We start from the raw sequence: 20,407 nt of genomic DNA on the forward strand, positions 1-20,407 counted from the left end.
TGCTTTCCAATATGCTAAACTACTGGTATGGCAAGTACACAAGTGCGTAGATAATGCCGCAAGTCACTCATTTCATCCTCTCGTAGTCCTGTAACATGGTGTCCATGTAGGACAGCAATCATAGCTGCTAATATCCATTCTCCACAGTCATAACCATTCATCTGGTAAGGTTTAAGCTATGAGAGTCATCAATTGAGGATCTATGCATGAGAGGCCCTTGAAATCACATTCAACAGGCAAGCTACCCACCCATCCAGATCGATATGTACCTCATTGCCTCGTTGATGTGCTACCATTAGAAGTCGACAAACAAGTTTCATTATATCCTATGAGACAATCAAAATCATCATCACTTGAAAGTCAAAAGGAACCCACTTTCACATCATGTTTCCAGGGTTTGTGTTCAGCAAGACTATCAAAGAGACAAAGCTCTTTGGTTGACAAGTAAATAACACAAACCACCCAGTGGCCGACATGAGATGGTCTATGAATTGGGAGAACCCACACATATTTCTTCCAATAAGACATCCAGCATGTGTTACACCAGAGCATATCATCAGTGGCATGATAGTGGATGTGAGGAAGATCGAAGATAGAGAATATAGCCACATCTGAGTTAGGCATGTCCATCTGAAGAAGAACGGCACAACCATTGATACATACATCATTTAGGAACACTGTTGGAGAAGCGAGGAAAGAGATGTCTCTCGGCTCAAATACTTGACAGGGGAGAGGTCTAGTTGACGATGTCACTCGTGTGGTTACATGGTCAGACACAATGATAGGCAAATCCTGAGATCATGGGGCGCAGAAGTCATCAATAAGAAGACCCTACAGGTACATTAGTATGTCATGTCGTCAATGTGATTGACATACCTCTGGGGAATCCCATACAATGTTAGCACAAATGTTAGACACTAAGTCTTCATCATCTTCGAACTCCGCTCCTGCAACATCGCCCTCCAGAATGTCTGCAAGTGCAGCTTGTTCGGGCTCGTCGTCTACCAAGTCGTCCTCCTCAGGCAACACTTGTTCATCCTCAGCAAGGTTCTGCATTGTCACACTTGCCAATTGAGGGGCAGTGTTTTGAGGAGCTCCTGAGTATGCTATGGCATGGTTTAATGCCACCTCTACATGGCTCATAAATTGAACAGAAGATGCTAATGGATTCGACCACTATGTCTGAAGTCAGATGAAATTTGTGTGCTTCTGTTGCAATGGAACAAGAAAGTGCTCATCTATAAATGAGCAAGTTCATTAATAGAACCTTGAATAAATATTGAGAAGCAGACTTACTTTCGGGAAATCAGAGTGAAAGCTCTAGTGCAGTAAGCTCTTCTCCAAAGAAGCGGCACAAATTGTCAGCTTCTAATCCTAAGCGTTTTTGCTCCTCCAAACACCAATCGTGTTTGAGAAGGGCACGAATTCCATCCCAGTGTAGAGACTGATATCTCTGTGGGCTTGCAGGGATCTAAAATCCCGTTGTCTCTATCACTTCCCAATATAGTGTGACTCATATCTCACCTAGCGCGCTCAAGCACTTAGTCGGCCACTTGTGCATGCCAGCGCTCCAGTCACTCCTTAGTCGCACGTCGGCGCATGCATCCTTGGTTCCGTCGCCCATCCTCTGTCCATCCATTCCATGTCCGTTCGGTTCGTCGGTGCATATTCCGATTCTATTTTCATTGATTCTGACATATCTCCGGCGCTTATGGCCATAATTCGTATGTTTTCCGTTATGGACCCTTATTACATATTATCTCATGTCCGCTTCGCTTCTCGGTTTGCTTTAGCGCTTGACAGCGCTTAACATTACTTAGTATATATAGACGCGCATAAACTGGATAATGACTATCTTTTCTGCCCACGCATCATTGGACTATAAGTCTAAGTTTCCCTCTAAATCTAAAGTATCTAAGTACAATACGAGCACCGCCGCCGTACATTACTAGAAACTTTGCCCATTAGTTTTCGGACTCATTAAGGAGTCGCTGCGCTCCACCACCCGCACGCCCACCACTCCCACTTAGCACGCGCTTCCGTTATAAGTCACGCGCCATTATCTATCGTCGGCCGCTATCGCCCATCAGCGCTTCACGTCGCTTTTGCTCGCTCGCGCGCCTTACCAGGCTTGACCAAGCGCCCGGTTCAATGTTTCCCTCCATTTTATACACTTAGAGGAACCTTCTCTGTAGCAATCCCCTTGGGCCGACATATATCTCGCTCACCGAGGACTACTTGAGTTATCTCATACCACCTATATTCACCCACTTCCCATTCCTCTTCTACACCGGATATCTGAGTCTTCGAGCCATTGAGGCACCTCTCCCATTGAGGGTGTGACCCAGACATCTTGCATTAATGTCTGGTCACCATGTAATTCAGCTAATTTTGTGGGAAGGGGGGTGGGGATGGGGATATTCCAAACCAGATCATATAGTGATCTAGCTACTCACAGTATGAATTAAACTTCCTAATTGCTGTCATGAGAGCTGGTTGGCGCTTGGCAATGGCTTTACATGTGTGTTGATGAAGCTTTGTCCCTGAAAAACAACATTAGAATGAAGGAACAGCCAGATGCAAAGACTTACCTAATGTTTGCTGTGATCTGCCTACTGCACGTAGTAGTGTTGTGGCTCGGCTCTTACCAATTTCACAGCAGTTCGGCGATTCCAATGAACCAAGTTACTCATGTACAACTTGGTCTGGTCCACAAGGCACCTGAACTGGCGCAAATTGCAACAAGCCAAGAATGTGGGAAGAACAGCTTGAGCTGGCCTCAAGCCAGCTGGAGGGGGTTGCGTTCGTTGCATCACTTGCATTGTGAACTCATTCTCCAACATGTCCCCACTATTCGGTTGGATCCACTGTAAGTTACCATGCATAAGGTCCTGGTTTGAGTAAATGGGAGATTTAGGCTGGGAGATGTCTTAGGATCTGGCTTGTATGGCATGTAGTCAAATTTATTGTTCTGGTTCAGATTCACTTATGTTGTACAACTTAGCTGTCGTATATTCTGTGCGGAATATCATCAATGATGATCACATTGCCCTCAAACTCAAAACCATTGTCAACCACTCATCTTCTGTCGAGCATGAATACTATATTTTGAAACAACTTGAAGGCGGAGTTGGCATCCCACACACCTTCTGGTTTGATAGAGAGTCAGTGCATCATGTTCTGGTCCTTGAACTCCTTGGGCTGTCACTCCACCAACTCTTCCTCACGAACAATCGAAGATTCAGCCTTCTCAATGTTGTCAATCTTGGAGTCCAGTTGGTCAGTTATTTGGTCCAAGGTCTTTGCAGATAGGTTGCCTGACTTTCCCAGCTCTTGCATCTTGAGTACATCCACTCACACAATTATGTTCACAGAGACATTAAGCTGCAGAACATCTTGGTGGGTCTCGGAAATTTGAGGCACACCACCTATATCATCGATTTTGGAATCACGAAGACATACTGGAACACTAAAACCAGTGACCATGTACCATTTCACCATGGTTGAAGTCTCTCTGGTACTCCTGCATTCGCCTCAATCAATAATCACCTAGGAGTTGAGCCAGGTCGCTGTGACAATCTTGAGTCGCTCACTTACATGCTAATCTATTTTTTGCGTGGCTCGCTTCCATGGCTAGCCAGTGATGATGAGAAATTATCCAGCTCTACCATACTCGAGCGCAAAGCACACGCTACCATTGCAGAAATATGCCATGACATCCCCGTCAAATTTGCAAACATTCTTATTTACACCCGCTCTCTTGCATTCGCTGAAGATCCTGATTACGATCATCTTCGTTCACTACTACACGGTCTTCGTGCCACATTTCCTGCACCGGCTATGTGCTTGTTGGATTTTGGCCAACCCGATGGTCCTGGGACTCCTTGCTGTCCTGCCATACACCCCCCTCTATCTCCTGACCAGCACTGTATGGCCAAAGCAATGTCAATATGCCCGCCCAAGGCAGTATGCTGATCAACACATGTGTGAGTAACATGTTTCTTTCATATCTTTGAACCAAAGTATAACTTATTTGCAGGTTACGCCCGCATACAAATGGCTCTTCATGGTGTGCTACGTCAATTCCATCAACTCCACAGCAGAAATCGTGACTGTTGTAGACTACAGTATATAATATATATTATAAGGGTCACACAAATTGGTTCTGCAGGATTGAACTCTTTGTCCTTACAGATGTTAGAAATAGTGTACTGCAATGGCAGCAATGCATCATGTGTAATTGTGCACTGCTTTCAGCATGGGACTATTTTCCCTTCAACATGCTGCACAGACTCACACTAGTGCACAGCAGCCGCAGCTATTGATCTTTGCACACTTAAAATCACCACCAATCTTGCCATTGCATTTTCTCGTGCTGATCAGACAAGATCGCTAAGGTGAGGGTCTCGTTAGAACTTATGGTTATCCGCCACTGAAGGTTTGAATTGTTTTCAAACAGGTTGCATCACCAAGTGGTAGTGTCCACTGTCCAGCGATTCGACTTCTGTGCGAGGTAAAATGGTTGATTCATCTAGCTAATTCTTATCATTAGACTGTATCGATTGTATCATGCAGTGATTAAAATTGAGGAGTGGTAGTGCATCCGCACCTACATGCAACACCTCATGGGGGACCTTTTCTAAATGTATCACTAACCTTGTGGTGGATGGCTTTACTGCCTTACGATCTGGGTTCTGAATTGAAACTCTGAGGATAAAGGTGAGCTGTTCGTTTCTCAAGCTATTATCTATATGATGGCAATCTAGAAAGCCGCATGGATAAAATTCACTTTAGTCTCCAGGTATGTCCTTCATTGAGTGAGATTTTCCCCCCCAACCCTCACCCCCACCAAATTATAGTGCTTTGCAAGCTTTTATTGATAAAAAACAAGACGAAGAAGACCAATTTCGCCCACACCCTGTCAATCTTCCGACAGGTGCCAAACTTGTACATCGTGATTTTACTGTTCGCTTCTCTCATATCATATAACTCATATCACCACCATACAGGCTATTATATGCTGCATGAATGACCTTTCATCGATGCCCTGCCCCATTCCACTACGTTGTCACCTGCAATATATCGCCCTCGAGCTTCACATACATTGGCCTTGTCTGGGGTTTCCTGGAAAGAACACTTATATAGACAGACAGTTCTGTCATCAAATCATCAACACTACTATTGAGCTTCGCATACATTGGCCTTGTCTGGGGTTTCCCGGAAAGAACACTTATATAGACAGACAGTTCTGTCATCAAATCATCAACACTACTACCACAAATGCAAGGTCGACGATGCGGGCAGAACAAGAGGCGGACAGCTGCCTGGCCTGCTGTTACTGCTATCCCCACTGCCTCTGCTGCTATTCCTGCTGCTGCTGATTTCTCCACTGCTGCTGCTATCCCTGCCACGATCCCTACCACTATTCCCACTGTGATCCCTGCTGCTGCTGCAGCTAATGCCACTACCCTTCAAAACTCCCGTCGGCGACAGCTTCCTGTTAGATACAGAACCAGTGATGCAGCTCATACCAGTCCAGATGAGGGTGAGGTCTTTGACCTCAACAATGTCTCAGGGGATGAAGAGGAACCAGAAAATCTTCCTGTGCCCATCGTCACTATGGCATCTGCAGGCTCTAATCCGAGCCCACTCCAGACCATTCATAGCACTATTTGCACTGACCCTTTGGCCACTGGCAATCTAAAGCAGTCTAAAGGGCCAACTGATATAACTCACTTCTACTGGATTGACTCCGATACTAAGAGCAAAACTTGCATCCCTTGTGAGTGAGTACCGCATTTGCAATCTTTCATCATTTCTCACACCCATCACCAGAACACTGCATAATATCGACACAACGCACAAGGTCATGGTATGTGCAGGCTCCACATCCAGTACAGCTCCCCGCACACATGCTTCCACTCATCACACTGAACTTTATTTGGAAGCAGCAGAGCGTTTTGACTGGCGCATACAGATAAAGGATCTAAACGAATGAGTAGCTGAGGGCTGGTCACTGATGACAATTCGCGAATGACTCAAGAAATCGCCTTGCACAATGCAATCACTTGGTCCCCCCCCTAACCATGGAACTGATGCATTGCTGGTAGGAGCTGGCTCTCCACACGATGTAATTCCGGACTTCATGCTTGATGAAATGCATCATCAAATTGTGAAGTTTATTGTTGCCGATGATCAAGTAAGTCGCAGTTTATGCCTACAGCCACTATTAATAATTGCTTCCAGGCAATAAATGTGATTGAGTGCCCTGAATTTCGGCGCCTCATATGTCTCCTGTGCCTGGATATTGGCGAGACTGGCCTATTTCATCACACGAAGGCTCGTGAGATGGTCATCGAGCAATGGCAGGAATACTTCCTGGCATTGAAGAAAGATCTTGCTGTAAGTGTATAGTTGCCAAGCATCCTACAAAGTATCTTATTCCTTTTAGAATGCTCAGGGAAAAGTCTGCTTCACATCTGACCTGTGGTCAGATCAAAAGCTCCGGCCGTTCATGGCTCTTACAGCTCATTGGATTGCCAGGTCCAATCAAGGTTCAATGCTTGTGTTGAAGACGGCCCTCCTTGCTTTCCACCACATCCCAGGAAATCACGATGGTCAATCTCTTGGTTCCATGATATTATATCTCCTCGATCATGCAGAAACTACAGCTAAGGTTGGTACTCATTTGTATTGTGTTGCATGCTCTCACATTGTTCAGACTGGCCATTTTACTCTTGACAATGTGGCCAACAATCATTCCGCAATGCAGGAGCTTTCTACACTACTTGGGCAATGCAGGATCCACTTTGATCCGGTTGAACACAGGATACCGTGTTTCCTGCACATGATAAACATATGTGTGAAGCATATCATTGATGAATACCCTCCTGCTGACTATTCTACTGTGTCTGATACATGGACAATTGAAGATCAGGTTATCGAGAAAGTCGATTATGTCCAGGCCATGCAAACCAAGCCTCTCGAGCGAGCCAGGACAATTGTGTGATTGATCCGTGCATCAAATCAGCGGTGCGACAGGTTTCGTGACTGCATCCTTAATGGTAATGAGGATGGTTGGTTTCGAGATGACAAGGGTGACTCTATACAGCTCCCGGTCGTAGAACTCCTCCTCAATGAGCCCACTAGATGGGACTTGGCATATGTCATGATTAACTGTTTGCGGACACTGCAGCAGGTAAGATTGCACATCATAAAACATACATCATAAACTAATACTGGCTCAGGCGGTAAATGCCTTTTTGATGCTTGGCCTCAATGCAGCATATCCAACAAAAGATTGAGTGATGTTGATTGGCAGTTCCTTCAGGACCTGGAAGTGATCTTGGAGGTAAGTACTGATGTGTTCAAAGCTCGTGATCTAATTTAACATTTCATATCAGGCACCACACGCCACCCAGCAAAAACACTCCCTTACTGAGCCGTGCTGTTCCAACTTTTGAAGAGTTGATCAATAGCTGGGAGTCTCTTGGCCAGCATATACCTCACTGTAAGCCTATCGTCGACATAGGCTTAACCTGGGCAAGCAAATACACTGACCGGATGAGTGTGACACATGCTTATTCTGTCGCTATGTGTCAGTCCCGTGTTTTGTTTTAATAAATATTGATCTCATGATTACTTTCATAGTTATCGACCCTGCAATGCGGACATCTTGTATGGACAATCTATGGGAGAAGGACTGTGTTACTGAAGCCAATGAGTTTATCTTGAAGCTGGTATGTCTCTGTTGTAAATAAATGCATGACATTGGATTGATTTTTTCTGCAGATGCATAGCAAAAGAGCGGAAAACACTGATCCTGCACATTCTCAACCTGTAGTGGCCCCACGACTGCTGCCACGCACACTAGGCTCACATCACGATGGACTTCCCATGGCACATGCACATGTGCTGCATCAACACGGTGGTGGTCAAACAGTAGATCAGGAGTTCACTGCTTATGCTATGGCTACGCTTAGTCCTCATGGAACAGACATACTTGTGTTCTAGAATGTGAGTCCGTTACCTCTTCAAGTCACACCCTTTTCATTAACCACGAGCTGTTGACTAGGCTTCACAGTCTATATTCCCGACTATATTCTCAATTGCCATGGACTACGCTCCAGTACAAGCCTCTGTGGTGCCGTGCGAGCAAGTATTTTCATCCAGCAGCGAAACCCATACAAAGAAAAGGAATCGCCTCAGTCCTGTTTTGATGGAAGCATTGCAGATGGTCAAGTTTTTCCTCAAGAAAGAACAGCTTAACTTTACGAAAGGTTGGGCAGCCTCTCAACGGGACATGGAACATGGGGTGGTATATGACATGGGCTCTAGCGAGCCTTTGACATCTACCCACAGTGCAAATGACGCTCTTCTCAGAGCCATCACAGAGGAGGAGTGTGACAATATCGAGGACACTGCTATCATCTATGACAAGTGACCCTTACTCCTATGACTTTTTCTGTCTGGCATTTACTGTTTTGCCTCTCGCCTGTTGTTTGCACTATCTTGCTCTTTGTTGTGCTGATTTTGATTTCAATGCTTTATTTGTTTCTCACCAGCCACACAGTGACCAGCTGACAGTGTGCGCTTCACTCGACCCAGTCCCAACCATCTCTGATATCAACACGTTGTGATTGCCAGCAAGGAGTTTCAGGGCGGACTGTTGAGACTATGGGCGGTATTTTCACTTCCCCGCAACACTTGCACATGTGTTGAGTGGCATTACTTTTCTGATGTTGTCCTGAGTCCTGACCTTTACTCTCTTGATGGCTTTTGCTCTCGCCATGGTATCTTACCCACATGTTCAAAAACATGCACAAGCGGAGATTGATTCAGTGGTTGGGCGGGATCGCTTACCTACCTTCAAAGACAGAGTGTCACTACCATATGTTGAATCAGTTCTGCGGGAGACTTTGCGATGGCAGCCTGCCGTACCTCTCGGTAATATTCTTCGCTGAAGGATCAAGCCTGCACTGAAGATGATATTATAGCGCCACGTGCCACCTCAAGTGATGATATATATGAGGGTCACTTCATTCCAAAAGGTCCGCCGTTTTTGTCTAATGAGCAAATCATTGGTAACATCATACATCAGGAGTGACTGTCATGTACAACATGTGGTCAGATACATTCTCTCCAGGTTTTGAGATCATGCTGACATTATATTTGCAGGAGCATTTCACGGGATGAAAATCGGTACTCTGCCGCATCTACATTTATACCAGAGAGGTTCATGAATGCCGATGGTGTGCTGACGGACAATGACCCAGCTGACTATATTTTTGGCTTAGGCCGACATAGATGTCCAAGTCAGCTGAGTTTTTTTTCATTGCCATATTGCATGGCATGAGCTAGTTTGGAGGTAAGTGTGCCTACTCATGTCTTGGACGATTTAAAACCTTGCAATTTTTTCAGAGTCATCAACTTCCCGAAGTCAGGTGGGTGTTCCTGTTCTCTTGCTTGTGACTTCATCCCACAAGGGATTAATCTCCCAGGTGTTAGGAGCGGTTTTGATGTTCCCGTGTGGCCAACCACTCATGATGTGCATCGTGCACCAAGTAGTTCCACCAATAATGGTGGAGATTATGTTGCAGCCAGGCGTTGTCTGCTTTCAAGATATGCTGCCCAATGGCTTCTAGCACTGCATGATCAAGATTTTGTTGCAGATGCCCAATTATTGTCTGATATTATCCAGGATATTGCTTCTCGTCACGAAAGCTCATGTCTCAATGCACACGGAGTTTGTGCTCCTATGAACATATAGTTTGCAAACTAATTTGGAAGCCTGACAGTCATTGTTGACCGCAGAAAGATCACTGCACTTTATCACAAGACTGTGCAGAGCTTCAGTCAGCTTCACAGTCCTTGATGATTTATTTCTCATGTGGCTTCAGACACTCGAGCCTGAGGTGCTCGATACAGCAGTACGGGATGTGATACTTGTTAATTTGGCGACTGATGCTCATTAATCCAAAGTCTCTTCCAATTCTGCAACATCTCCTCAATCGAAATTCAGCTGAAAATGCATCTCGCCACACCACATTTGTCAACCAGGTTTTTGCGCAAGCCAATGGGCACGTAGTGAAGCTATCTGATCCATGGGGCATAGTTTGATGGGTGGCTAAGGGAAATGGACTTTTGTATAGCCTCCGCTGGCTGAGGTTATTTGCTTGTTCGGGTGTAGACATTAACATACCAATATTTGCTGAGTACAGTGAGCTGTCACAGAAAGGCCTCATGACTTTGAAGCAGGCCTCGGTCTTCGCTGAAGCCACCTTAATGTCTGTGTGGACGAAGTCTATGGGCTGACAAGATTTACAGAAATCGATCTCAACTATGATCGCCAGCCTACAGCCTGCTATCAAGAGTGCCCTCTGATCCTCAAGTGACAATGCTTCATGGTGTGTTTCCGGATACTACTACTTATACTGCCTCATTACTGACTACATGATTGAAGTGCATCGACATTCATCAGAGAATGTCTTGCTACTTGCCTGTTGCTTTATGGATGTGATTGTGCCATGCTCACTTCAAACAAAATGATAACAGAAGAAGATATCAAAATTCTTCCTTCAAGGCAAGTTAGACCGACCATGTTTGGCTCATGGCCCCAAGCTGACTGAACACCAGGAAAAAGCAGAACACACATGTGGCTCAGGCTACCGATCCCATTATCATCGAGGGTGAACTGATGCTCATTGTCAGTACTCTCATTGCAATCGGCATGGAACAAGTTGTTTGTCTCATTGCAAAATTCCTACACTCTTTTATTATGCACGCTTTGCTTCTTGAGGCACATGAGGTCGATAACTTCGTGTTGCACAATGGAAGCACTCTATATCCATGGTATGCATAATCATCTCCTAAGTTTATTGACAACATACTAACATTGTGAGAGCAGAATGAAAATATGTCGACCTCATCCGGCAGAGTACCTTAGGCCTCTTCGCTAACTAGGATCCAGAGAACCCAATCAAGGTCAGTGATATCCTGTTGGTGTAATAGAAGGGGTATGCTGACTGAATGGTGCAGGTCGGATCGCAATCATCTTTAGGATATGCTGTAGAATGCACTCACTCATTCTCTCGGACCCTGAACCCGAGTACCTTCACCAATGCAACCTGAAACCTCGACGGATGCCCCGACACATAAACAAATGTCACTTCTCGATCCTGCAAACCTCTCATCTCCCCCAACATCTCTGCATTCCTTGCCATCACCTGCTTGGCTTTGGTGATGTGTGCCATACGGACCTATTTTTGGACTTAACACACATCCAAACATCACAAAGGTACAATGTACCGCCATTTGGGGTGCCATTTTTGTTGTATGTGAAGAATCTTGGGAACTAAGTCATTTACTTGGATTGTCGATAATCGATCGATAGTAAGATGTAACATTTCTAAATTTCAATTACGCTAAAATTATCTACACAGGCTTGAGCCAGCTTGCAGCTACTTGCTGTGGCTGTATAAGCCGGACTGAGTTTTGATTATGTAAGCAGTGTGACTTGTGAGTTTTGGTCAAGCCCAAGAATCAGAGTCAGCTTTAGCCAGCACTAGCCAAAGCTGTGGCAACACTAACTGCACGGTCAAGTTTGTCCCATTCAAAAAAGCTGGCAATAGCATGTTTCCGAATGTTCATCTTAAGATCGCATGCCATAAGAAGGACACAAACAAAGTCAAGATTGACTCCATCTAGCTTGGGAAATCTATTGTGAATGTTGAGAGAAGAATAAAGTGCTTCAACTTTGGTCATCAGACGATCGTGACCTCTCTGTAGGCTCTCCAGGACATCAAGAGTGTTGTCAGATGGTGCCTCCTTCTCCAGCATAGTCCTTGTAACCTGCAAGGCTTGGTCCAAAATGTCTAAATCAGTTTGTAGGGTGAGAACAGTGTCCAACTCTTTCCTGAGGCGGGCAGGAGCATCTGAAGATGTCTTTAACATAACTAGTACTGATTGTGTGTAGGAGTACTCACAAGTGCGAATTGAGAGCTGGGATTGTTGTTGGTTGGCCCATTGAACTCATAGGTCCTCGACGGATGTTTCACTGCGGTTGATAACATCAAGTGCTGCAGAGGCCTGGTCTTTGATGCCCCATTTGAGATGATGTTTGATCCAATCCCCGAGGTCTGCTTTCATTTCAGCTCCAATCACAGTTGCTTGACGATCAATTAACCATAGATGGCACTGACGCTAAACAAATCAAATTTAAGTATATTCTATCAGGGTACAATACAATGTAACATACTGATGACGACCTTTCAACACCTATAAAACGGACAAACTGTGACCACAATCGCTCAGTCCCTTCACCATCAGATAATCCGAGGCTAATGCACATCCGTGGATTGTACACTTGCTGACAGGCCCACTCATGGCCATAGTTGCGAAGCACAGGTGTGATAAAAGATCCTGGGGGAGAATCTCGAACTATACAGGATTAGCGAATGAATGCAATTAAAATCTCGGAATTACCTTTGAAAGGGACCATGCAAGAACACAGCCAACATCATAGAGAGTTGTGACTGTCGCTTGAGGGGGGAGCAGCATGAATAAGTGTTCAATCAATGCAACAGAATACTTCTGTTGCTCGCCAGGCGAATCAATGTTGGCAAAAAAAAGTGGAATATCATGACGGCAGATAAGGGCCATTATCCCCATATCGTCGAAGCTGTCCATTGCAGCCTTCTGTTTTTTCCCATCAGCAGCTTCATATGCATTCTCGCATAAGTCAATAGCTTCATCAGGAACGAGGGAGGCGTGGGTCATTGCAGGTCGCTTACATTGTGCATCAATTTGACACCCAACTGTGTCAACAAATTGTTTTGAAAGGAAGTAAGTAAGCTCATAGAAGCGAGGACAGTCACCTGCAGAACAGCGGTGGCGATGATAAAAGTTACCATCTGTAGCAACATGTATATCTCCGCCTTCACTAATGGGCCTGCCAAACAGCGTGCCACCAAAGCATGCCGGACATCATTGTACAAGGAGTGGTGCACATCGGCCACGTTGTAGGACAGTTGAAGCCGTACTTTCAATATTTGATGGAGTATGTCGCTGGGGTTGGATACTGGCCACACGGTCTCAACTTTGCTGGAGAACAGTGTCGACTTGGCATTCAATTTCAACCTGCAGGACATCATACCATTGTACGGCATAGCCTAGACCACAATGAAAGGGGTCTTGCACAAGGTCACCCTGTAATGTAGTTCAGTAATATGAATATGGCTTACCCATGCATCGGTCACTTGAAACCCTTGACATGAATAGTGGGTTTTAAGCGTGGATGCAAGAGCATTGATGGCATCACAAGAACACTCAAAAAGTGCACGATAAAATGACAGTAGATCGACAGAGATTTCCATGCGAGGTTGTGAGGGTGCAGTAGGGAATAGCCCATGATGAAGAAGGACCTGCGGGAGGCTGGAGCATCCACAGCTCAGTACATCAATTGATACGAATCCTGTCAACATATTACACATTCGTTAGATCATGCGATAGCCCAAAAGAATCAGTACTTACTGTCAAAGAATAAACATAGTATACTTGTACTGTTGCAAGCGCACGAGAGAGTAGCGCACGCTGAGATTACATCATGCATCATCTCCAAGGCTTGGCCAAGAGTTTTAGCATGATACTTTAATTGTGGATCGATGAGGGTGGGTATGAGCTTTTACCAGTTGGCGTATAATGCATCTGTCAACTTATCAGGGATAGTGCACTGCTTGCGCAGACAGGTCTCCAGCTCTGTGGGGCCATGAGAAGTGATTTCCTCTGACACTTGAACTTTCATGTCTGTGAGATCCACAAAATCCAAGTCATTGAGTATGTTTGTGTTGTCTGCTTCACCTAAGCGACCACCCAGCATGGTACTAGGAGAATGTCCTGTTGGTAAGGATGTCGGATCCATGAGTTGTTGCATTTGACTAAGGAGGTAACAACACCTGAGGTTTGCACCAGGTAACTGAACCAGTGTTTGAGTTTTTCTTTTATCCCTGGCTTTCCTTGGGCTCACAATGTGTTGCCCAAGGCCAGAGGATACAAGTTGAGCTTTGCAAACATTGCAGGAATTAGTTAGAACCATGACAAGAAGATAGGATGCACACCAAGACTATGCAGATGGCATATGTACCAAGTACTTTCATTAATGTTTACATGTATAGAAACATACCAATAATTCATCCTAAGCCTACCAGGCGACCCTACAAGACTATCAAGTATACTGCCAGAGCCTACAGGATTAAGTGTGGGAGGGCCACCGAACTACCAGAGCCTGCAGGATTAAATGTGGGAGGAGCTGTAGGTGCATGGGAACTTCACACAGGAAGTACATATAAGCTATATTTAGATTGGAGGTCGGGTCATGCAGATAAGTTTCCTACAACCGAGTTTCTATGTCAGGAATCAAAGTCTAATTTTGATGGTTTGTGGTGCTAATGCGCTATCTAGTATGTTATTTGAAAACTCAATGGTTTGCTATTAATACCTGGGACGCTTGACAGGGTGACGACCACTCTTTCTAACATGTACCTGCTCATCTGGAGATGTATTTGTCAGCATACTCAGAGCTCAACTGCAGTTATTAGCGGGATAAGATCATTTGCGTGAGTAATGGATGAACGTCTTGTGCTTTGGACCACCCTAGAGACTGGCCAGGGTGGCAGGCGTGAGATCGCTCCAGAGGCTGGCTGGGGTGGTGGGCATGAAATTGCTCTAGATGCTGGCCGGGGTGGCAGGTGTGAGATCTCTACGAAGACCTCAACATGATGACAAGTGAGAGGTATAGTAGGAAATGCAGCAAGATGGGGAGGTCCATTTCAGCCAAAGTCACCATTAGCGAATGCACGTCGCCCATGGGGGTGGAATGAGCGATGTGTGGGTGCCTCCCCAATAATGATAGGGTCTTTTGACATGATGAGGCGTGTGTGAGCAGTGTCACTTGAGATGGCTCAGATGGTAAGGGTGCCTGACTTGAGTGCATTGACAAGATTGTTGCAGTGAGGGATGGTTAAATCATGGATACCTTTGGACCGAGTGAGGGAAGGTCAAATCTCGCCAGGCATCAGAGTTTTGTCGGTAGTCTATGAGGAAATATCCAAGCCGGGCTAGTTCCTTAGGTAGGGTTCTCCAGGGAAAGTTGTTTTGGGCACGTCCACGCAGGGTGCTGCCAACAGATGCTAGAAGAAAGTCAAGATTGGTGTATGAGGGAGGTGACAAAACTTACCAACAAGCGCTGTTAATCCACCCATGATGCAAGGAATTCCGTCAAGAGCCTTCCATCCATCGTCAACTTGGAGACCTGTGGTGACCTCACTAACCCCAAGATCTTCTCCTCCTAGGTCCTCTGTCGATACTGCTGTATCTATGAGCTAGAAGTGGTGATCAGGACCTGGAGATTAATTTAACTGGGTGACTTACAGTGGCTCAAAAAAGTGTCCGAATGTTTATAGCTTTTCATGTAATTGCTATATTATGTGTCGAGACGTGGGAATATGACTAAGCTATAGGAAAGTGTCAAATGGTCTGCTTCTCAGCTTCATTTCGGCTCCGTATACCGTGGGAAAACAATGACATTATGTGAAGATATGGTTATTTTAATTTGATGACTCATTGGAACACTTTTTGACTTTGAGTTTAACTAATGTAATCTCTATAATTTTAGTACTTTGTGTGACCTCCTTTTTCCCTAATCACTTCTGCCACTCTTCTAGACACATTCTCTATCAATTTTGGGTATTTCTCTTTGGTATTTCCATCATACTCTGCTGTAACACTGTCTCATAGTTGGAATAGCCCCTATGGTGGATCTTGATATGCTACAAGCAATTTCTTGAGTGATTCTCAGGGGTATTCAATAGGTTTGATGTCTTGGGTCTATGCTGAACATGATAGAATAGTAATATTATGGTCCTTAAGTTATTTGGTAGCTAATCTAGAGGGTTGCTCTATAAGACTTAAAATCTCTTAATCACTATATTCTAATTGGGAAGGCTGCTGATGCTATTAAAGTGACTCGATTGATTATTTCCATCATCTCTATGACTATCTCTACTCAAATAGTCAGACAGATCCTCAAGACAGCCCATCTTAAAGCTATAATCAAGGAAAAGAGATTCTTCTGTCTCCAACCTATAAAAAGAAAAGATAAGATGCTACTTTAAAGTACAAATACTGGACTGCTAATAGCTGAAAGAGGTTTATCAAGTTGAATAAGGTTAAAATCAATAGGATGAGATCATATAGCCATGTATTTGTATTAACATAGATAGGACAACTATTAAAATAAAGAAAAGTTGAATAAACACTTAAGTTTCAAGAAGAAAACTTGATGGTATAGGACTATATGAGATAAAATGGAGTAAGAATTCTCTATGAAGCAAAGGGGAGGATGAATACAAAGTAGTGAATACTCATTTGACAGGAGTGTCTACTAAGAAGCATGCAGGAGTTATGAGTTAATGAAGAGGATACTGTTTTGTGATAAAACAATAACCCTAAATATACCTCTAAATCAGCCACCAATAGCTTGCAGGCCATGATATTACTATTCTATCATGTTCAGCATAGACCCAAGACATCAAACCTATTGAATACCCCTGAGAATCACTCAAGAAATTGCTTGTAGCATATCAAGATCCACCATAGGGGCTATTCCAACTATGAGACAGTGTTAGCGGATATATATCATGTCATCGTAGAATGAACATCTCAGTCCTGTCCTTACTGACAAGAGACTGAGATTTAATTCAATCTTTTAGTTTGCTCCCTCGTCACACATAATCTTGACAAACTGTGTTTGTGATGTTGTACTGGCATTTTCAGTGGACATGAATGAAATGATCAAATTGAAGATTTAAATATTAGCTTAAAAGTGCAGACGGTGTTATGTGAGGGCAAGTCTGAGTGACGACAGAATAATCCACACTCGTCAGCAAGACATATATACCTGTTGAAAGAGAGGCCTTCAATTGTGTAAGCTGTGAGGCTGAGTCACAAGATTGGATTTGACCAGCGTCACTGAATGATTCAACTAGGGATCCGCATGGGTAAACCCATGGGTGTCTCGAGGTCAACCCATACCCGTACCTGCCACGGGTATGTACCTGTGGACACGGGTACGGGTACGGGTGCGGGTGCATACCCATGGCAGGTGTACCTGCCCCCACCCAATCCCAGCAGCCACCAGTGCTTAGCGCACACGCCTGGCGCACATCAGTGAATGCTGACATGGCTCGAACATATGCGGAGGACACTGGAGAGCGCCAGAAGAGTGGAAGGAGGGTAGGATGCAGTGTAGGGCACGAGTGGTGGTAGTAGGGTGTGAGTGGTGGTAGTAGGGCATGAGTGGTGGTAGTAGGGTACGAGTGGTGGTAGTAGCGCACTGTAAATTTAAATATAGTAGTAAACAAGAAGAAGAAAAAATGTGCACCTGGAACAAGCAGCAAATGACTGAGAGCAATGAGTGAATGGGCGAGCAGCGAATGACTGAGATTAGCAAGCGAGAGAGTGAGAGCAGCGAGAAATGCACCTTTGCCACTTAGAGCCTCAACCCAATCACTACACCCCTACAAGAATTAGCTTGAAGGCTTAGTGCTGCCGAAGTCCGGTTCGGTTCGGTTCTTGGGGCAAATTTTCCGAACGCCGAACCGAACCATAGGTTCGGTTCAGCCATTTGGTCGAACCCTGGACCGAACGTCACCGAACGCGTTCGGGAGGGTCCGGTTCGCGTTCGAACCAGGTTCGACTAAGCTTGGACCATCTGTGGTTGTATAGGCTCGAGACCATGAGTTGTCATGTAATTCGAGTCGGACAGACAACGAAAAGACTCTAACGCAAGGAGAACTTCTTTGTACAAAGATTGAATTCAAGTTTCTAAAATAAACACATTTTATTTGCCCGGTGCACATAGTTCCCTGATCACATTCTCATCGATCCTCTTCTCTAAACATATCTCAAACGCAGCAGCATGTACGGTTGCAGTATTCGAGATTGCAAGCGTGTCAATCTTCGCTGCAGGATTCTCTGAAAGGCGGAAAGCCCAGAGAATAACAGCCGTATTGATGAAGATGGACCGATTCGCGACATGTTGACCAGGACACACTCTAGTATTTTCAAGTAAGGCATGAGAAAAGGTGGAAAGATGAACGATACCACTCACCGGCGGCCAAAACCAAAAGTGAAAAACTTGAGATCAGTGATCACCGCGCACACGACCTGCATCGTCGCGCGATGCGCAAAGCCTGTAGTGAAAGGTGGTCGTCCATTATCGCATCATCACAACTGAAATAAGACGTACCTCCAATAGCAGCCACTGTGACACTAATCCCATCAGCTACCCCTGACAGGTCTCCACCTGAGACCCTCGAGGATGAACACGGTAACTTGCGGCATAGCTTGAGCTCGAACGAAGACCGACAGACTCACGAACTGCGAACGGTGGGCAACGACTTGTATCAGCATGGCTGTTGCTCGAACGAGGATCGACACACTCACGACCTGCGAACGGTGGCCAACGTCTTGGATCAGCACGGCTCTTGTTCGAACGAGGAACGGTGGCCTGGTCCGCCAACGATTTGGATCAGAATGGTTCGAGCTCGAAAATCTTGACATACTCACTTCCTGCGAACAATAAGCAACGACTTTGATCAGCATGGCTCATAACATTCCCAAGTAGTACTTACCTATATTAATCATTAGCAAGAGTTCAAAGTGTTTGGAATTCATATAGCGACATAAGATACCTAGTGTTTGAACATGTTGTGACGGTGCAGTACTGTGTCACAGCGCGTCACGACTGCGGCAGGCGCGACAGAGGACCGCGTCAATTTCACCCGGCTCAAACCTGCGCGGGTTGCAGACACATGCATTTGCATATATTGACACATAGTAAATACTTACATCTTTTTAAAAAAGTGTAAAGCGTACAAAAATTGAGAGGTTCGAACCCGTTCGAACCTATTCACTACCAGCCCGAACCCCGAACCTCTGGAAAGGTTCGGTTCTGAGTCTTGGCCGAACCTTGGACCGGACCATGCGTCCGGTTCGGAAAGGTTCAGGTTCGAACCGAGGTTCGGAACCGGACTGCGGCAGCACTATGAAGGCTGGAAATCGGGTGCTGATATTGGTGGTTGTCATGAGATGAGAGTCGAGCGGTGGTGAACACAAATATTTGTAAGCACGCTCAGCAGTACCCACGCGGGTCACAGGTACTCGAGACTCTGACCCGTACCCGTACCCATGACCCACGCAGGTTACCCGTACCCGTGTGGATCCCTAGATTCAACTAGGTCAAACAAGTTAAACCCCAATAAAAGTCCTTGAATTGAATTGAAATGCTTGGAGCAATATCACGTGACTTGCAATGGCCTGGGGTGCTTTTGTTTCTCTTCTCAATTGGGACCTTGTGTTGGAATGATCTTGTGACTGTCTTGGAAGACAGCCCCTATGGCTTCCAAGCAGCTTCCATAGATTTCGGGATCCCTTGCAACCGGACCGCAATGCTGCCGACATATTGAGGCCTTTCAAGCTATTTTAAGATATGCCAACCAAAATTAGAAATTTCCGACAGAGCTCTCATTAGTAGCTTAGTCAGCATGTATGTCGCATCATCGTTTGCAAAGTAAATGCACTATTATGATCTTAAAAATTACTTGCTGCGTTTCTGACCTGTGAGCCACCCGGTCCTGTTTCTTCCGGGTTCCAGGTACTCAGAAGCGCTGACATCATAGCATTGGTCGTTAGGAGATGCTTTCATCAAACCGGATCCGATTTAAGAATGCTCCAAACTTCAAGACAACTGCGGCATAACGGCAACTAGAACCCAGCTGGTACTACCCTCACGACGCGTACATCCAAGCAGGAAATTCAGGTCAATCATAGCTCACACAATGCAGTCCGAGTTTGTGGAACAGAAACAGGGAGAGTCCCGCTCCAGTTTTGTGACACCGGATTTGGCCTCTGATAAGCCTGTGGGCAATGATCTGGAGGGTGGTCAGTATTATACAGGGTTTCTCAGACGTGCCACCCAGTCACTTTCTCGGTGTGGAATTGAAACTCATGGGTGAGTGAGATGGTGTCGTTATGATATCTCCAATGTCTAACTTGAAAGCATTTATGTCTGTTACTCGGATCAGCATTGCCCCGGTACCAGCAGAGGAACGCATAGAGACTCGATGGTACCAAATGTTCTTCGTATGGTTTTCTGTTAATATGAATATCGGGACGTGCGTTTTGAGTCCTGACTCAACTTTCGACTCTCTTGCTATCTGCTGAGTCACTTGACACCTACAGATTCAGCACTGGCACTGTGGGACCTGCGTTTTTTTCCCTGGGAGTTAATGATTCTATCATCATCATTGTTGTTGTTGACCTGGTGTAAGTGCCAATAGTTTGTGCGACA

The 20,407-nt window shown here is 45.2% G+C and overlaps 6 protein-coding genes across 6 annotated transcripts; 2 read left to right on the forward strand and 4 right to left on the reverse strand.

Annotated features, from left to right (window-relative positions):
• Nucleotides 1–2,841: 2,841 nt before the first annotated feature.
• Nucleotides 2,842–4,302, forward strand: F5891DRAFT_1216588 (casein kinase I isoform delta; the record flags this gene model as incomplete). The annotated part of the gene is made up of 5 exons (XM_041369323.1): nt 2,842–2,869; nt 3,005–3,279; nt 3,331–3,502; nt 3,554–3,817; nt 4,172–4,302. 5 exons carry the CDS (start codon nt 2,842–2,844, stop codon nt 4,300–4,302), a joined length of 870 nt encoding a protein of 289 aa, XP_041228041.1.
• Nucleotides 4,303–8,771: 4,469 nt separating this feature from the next.
• On the forward strand, nt 8,772–9,313 carry F5891DRAFT_1024119 (cytochrome P450; the record flags this gene model as incomplete). The annotated part of the gene is made up of 3 exons (XM_041361313.1): nt 8,772–8,963; nt 9,101–9,132; nt 9,177–9,313. The coding sequence occupies one exon, from the start codon at nt 8,772–8,774 to the stop codon at nt 8,961–8,963; it is 192 nt and encodes a 63-aa protein (XP_041228042.1). The 3' UTR covers nt 9,101–9,132; nt 9,177–9,313.
• Nucleotides 9,314–13,238: 3,925 nt separating this feature from the next.
• On the reverse strand, nt 13,239–13,430 carry F5891DRAFT_921561 (uncharacterized protein; the record flags this gene model as incomplete). The annotated part of the gene is made up of 1 exon (XM_041373789.1): nt 13,239–13,430. A coding segment is annotated over one exon (192 nt), but the record flags the coding sequence as incomplete, so codon positions are not given.
• An 89-nt stretch (nt 13,431–13,519) lies between these two features.
• F5891DRAFT_948949 (uncharacterized protein) lies at nt 13,520–13,678 on the reverse strand (the record flags this gene model as incomplete). Its single annotated transcript, XM_041374837.1, has 1 exon — nt 13,520–13,678. A coding segment is annotated over one exon (159 nt), but the record flags the coding sequence as incomplete, so codon positions are not given.
• Nucleotides 13,679–15,021: 1,343 nt separating this feature from the next.
• F5891DRAFT_1186593 (uncharacterized protein) lies at nt 15,022–15,466 on the reverse strand (the record flags this gene model as incomplete). Its single annotated transcript, XM_041366722.1, has 3 exons — nt 15,022–15,185; nt 15,233–15,370; nt 15,427–15,466. 3 exons carry the CDS (start codon nt 15,464–15,466, stop codon nt 15,022–15,024), a joined length of 342 nt encoding a protein of 113 aa, XP_041228045.1.
• Nucleotides 15,467–17,928: 2,462 nt separating this feature from the next.
• Nucleotides 17,929–18,224, reverse strand: F5891DRAFT_1024121 (uncharacterized protein; the record flags this gene model as incomplete). The annotated part of the gene is given in 3 exon segments (XM_041361314.1): nt 17,929–18,111; nt 18,155–18,156; nt 18,170–18,224. Coding segments are annotated over 3 exon segments (184 nt in total), but the record flags the coding sequence as incomplete, so codon positions are not given.
• Nucleotides 18,225–20,407: the final 2,183 nt, after the last annotated feature.

Source organism: Suillus fuscotomentosus (assembly GCF_016647785.1).
Source record: "Suillus fuscotomentosus strain FC203 chromosome Unknown F5891scaffold_17, whole genome shotgun sequence".
In the NCBI taxonomy this organism is placed as follows: Eukaryota; Fungi; Basidiomycota; class Agaricomycetes; order Boletales; family Suillaceae; genus Suillus; species Suillus fuscotomentosus.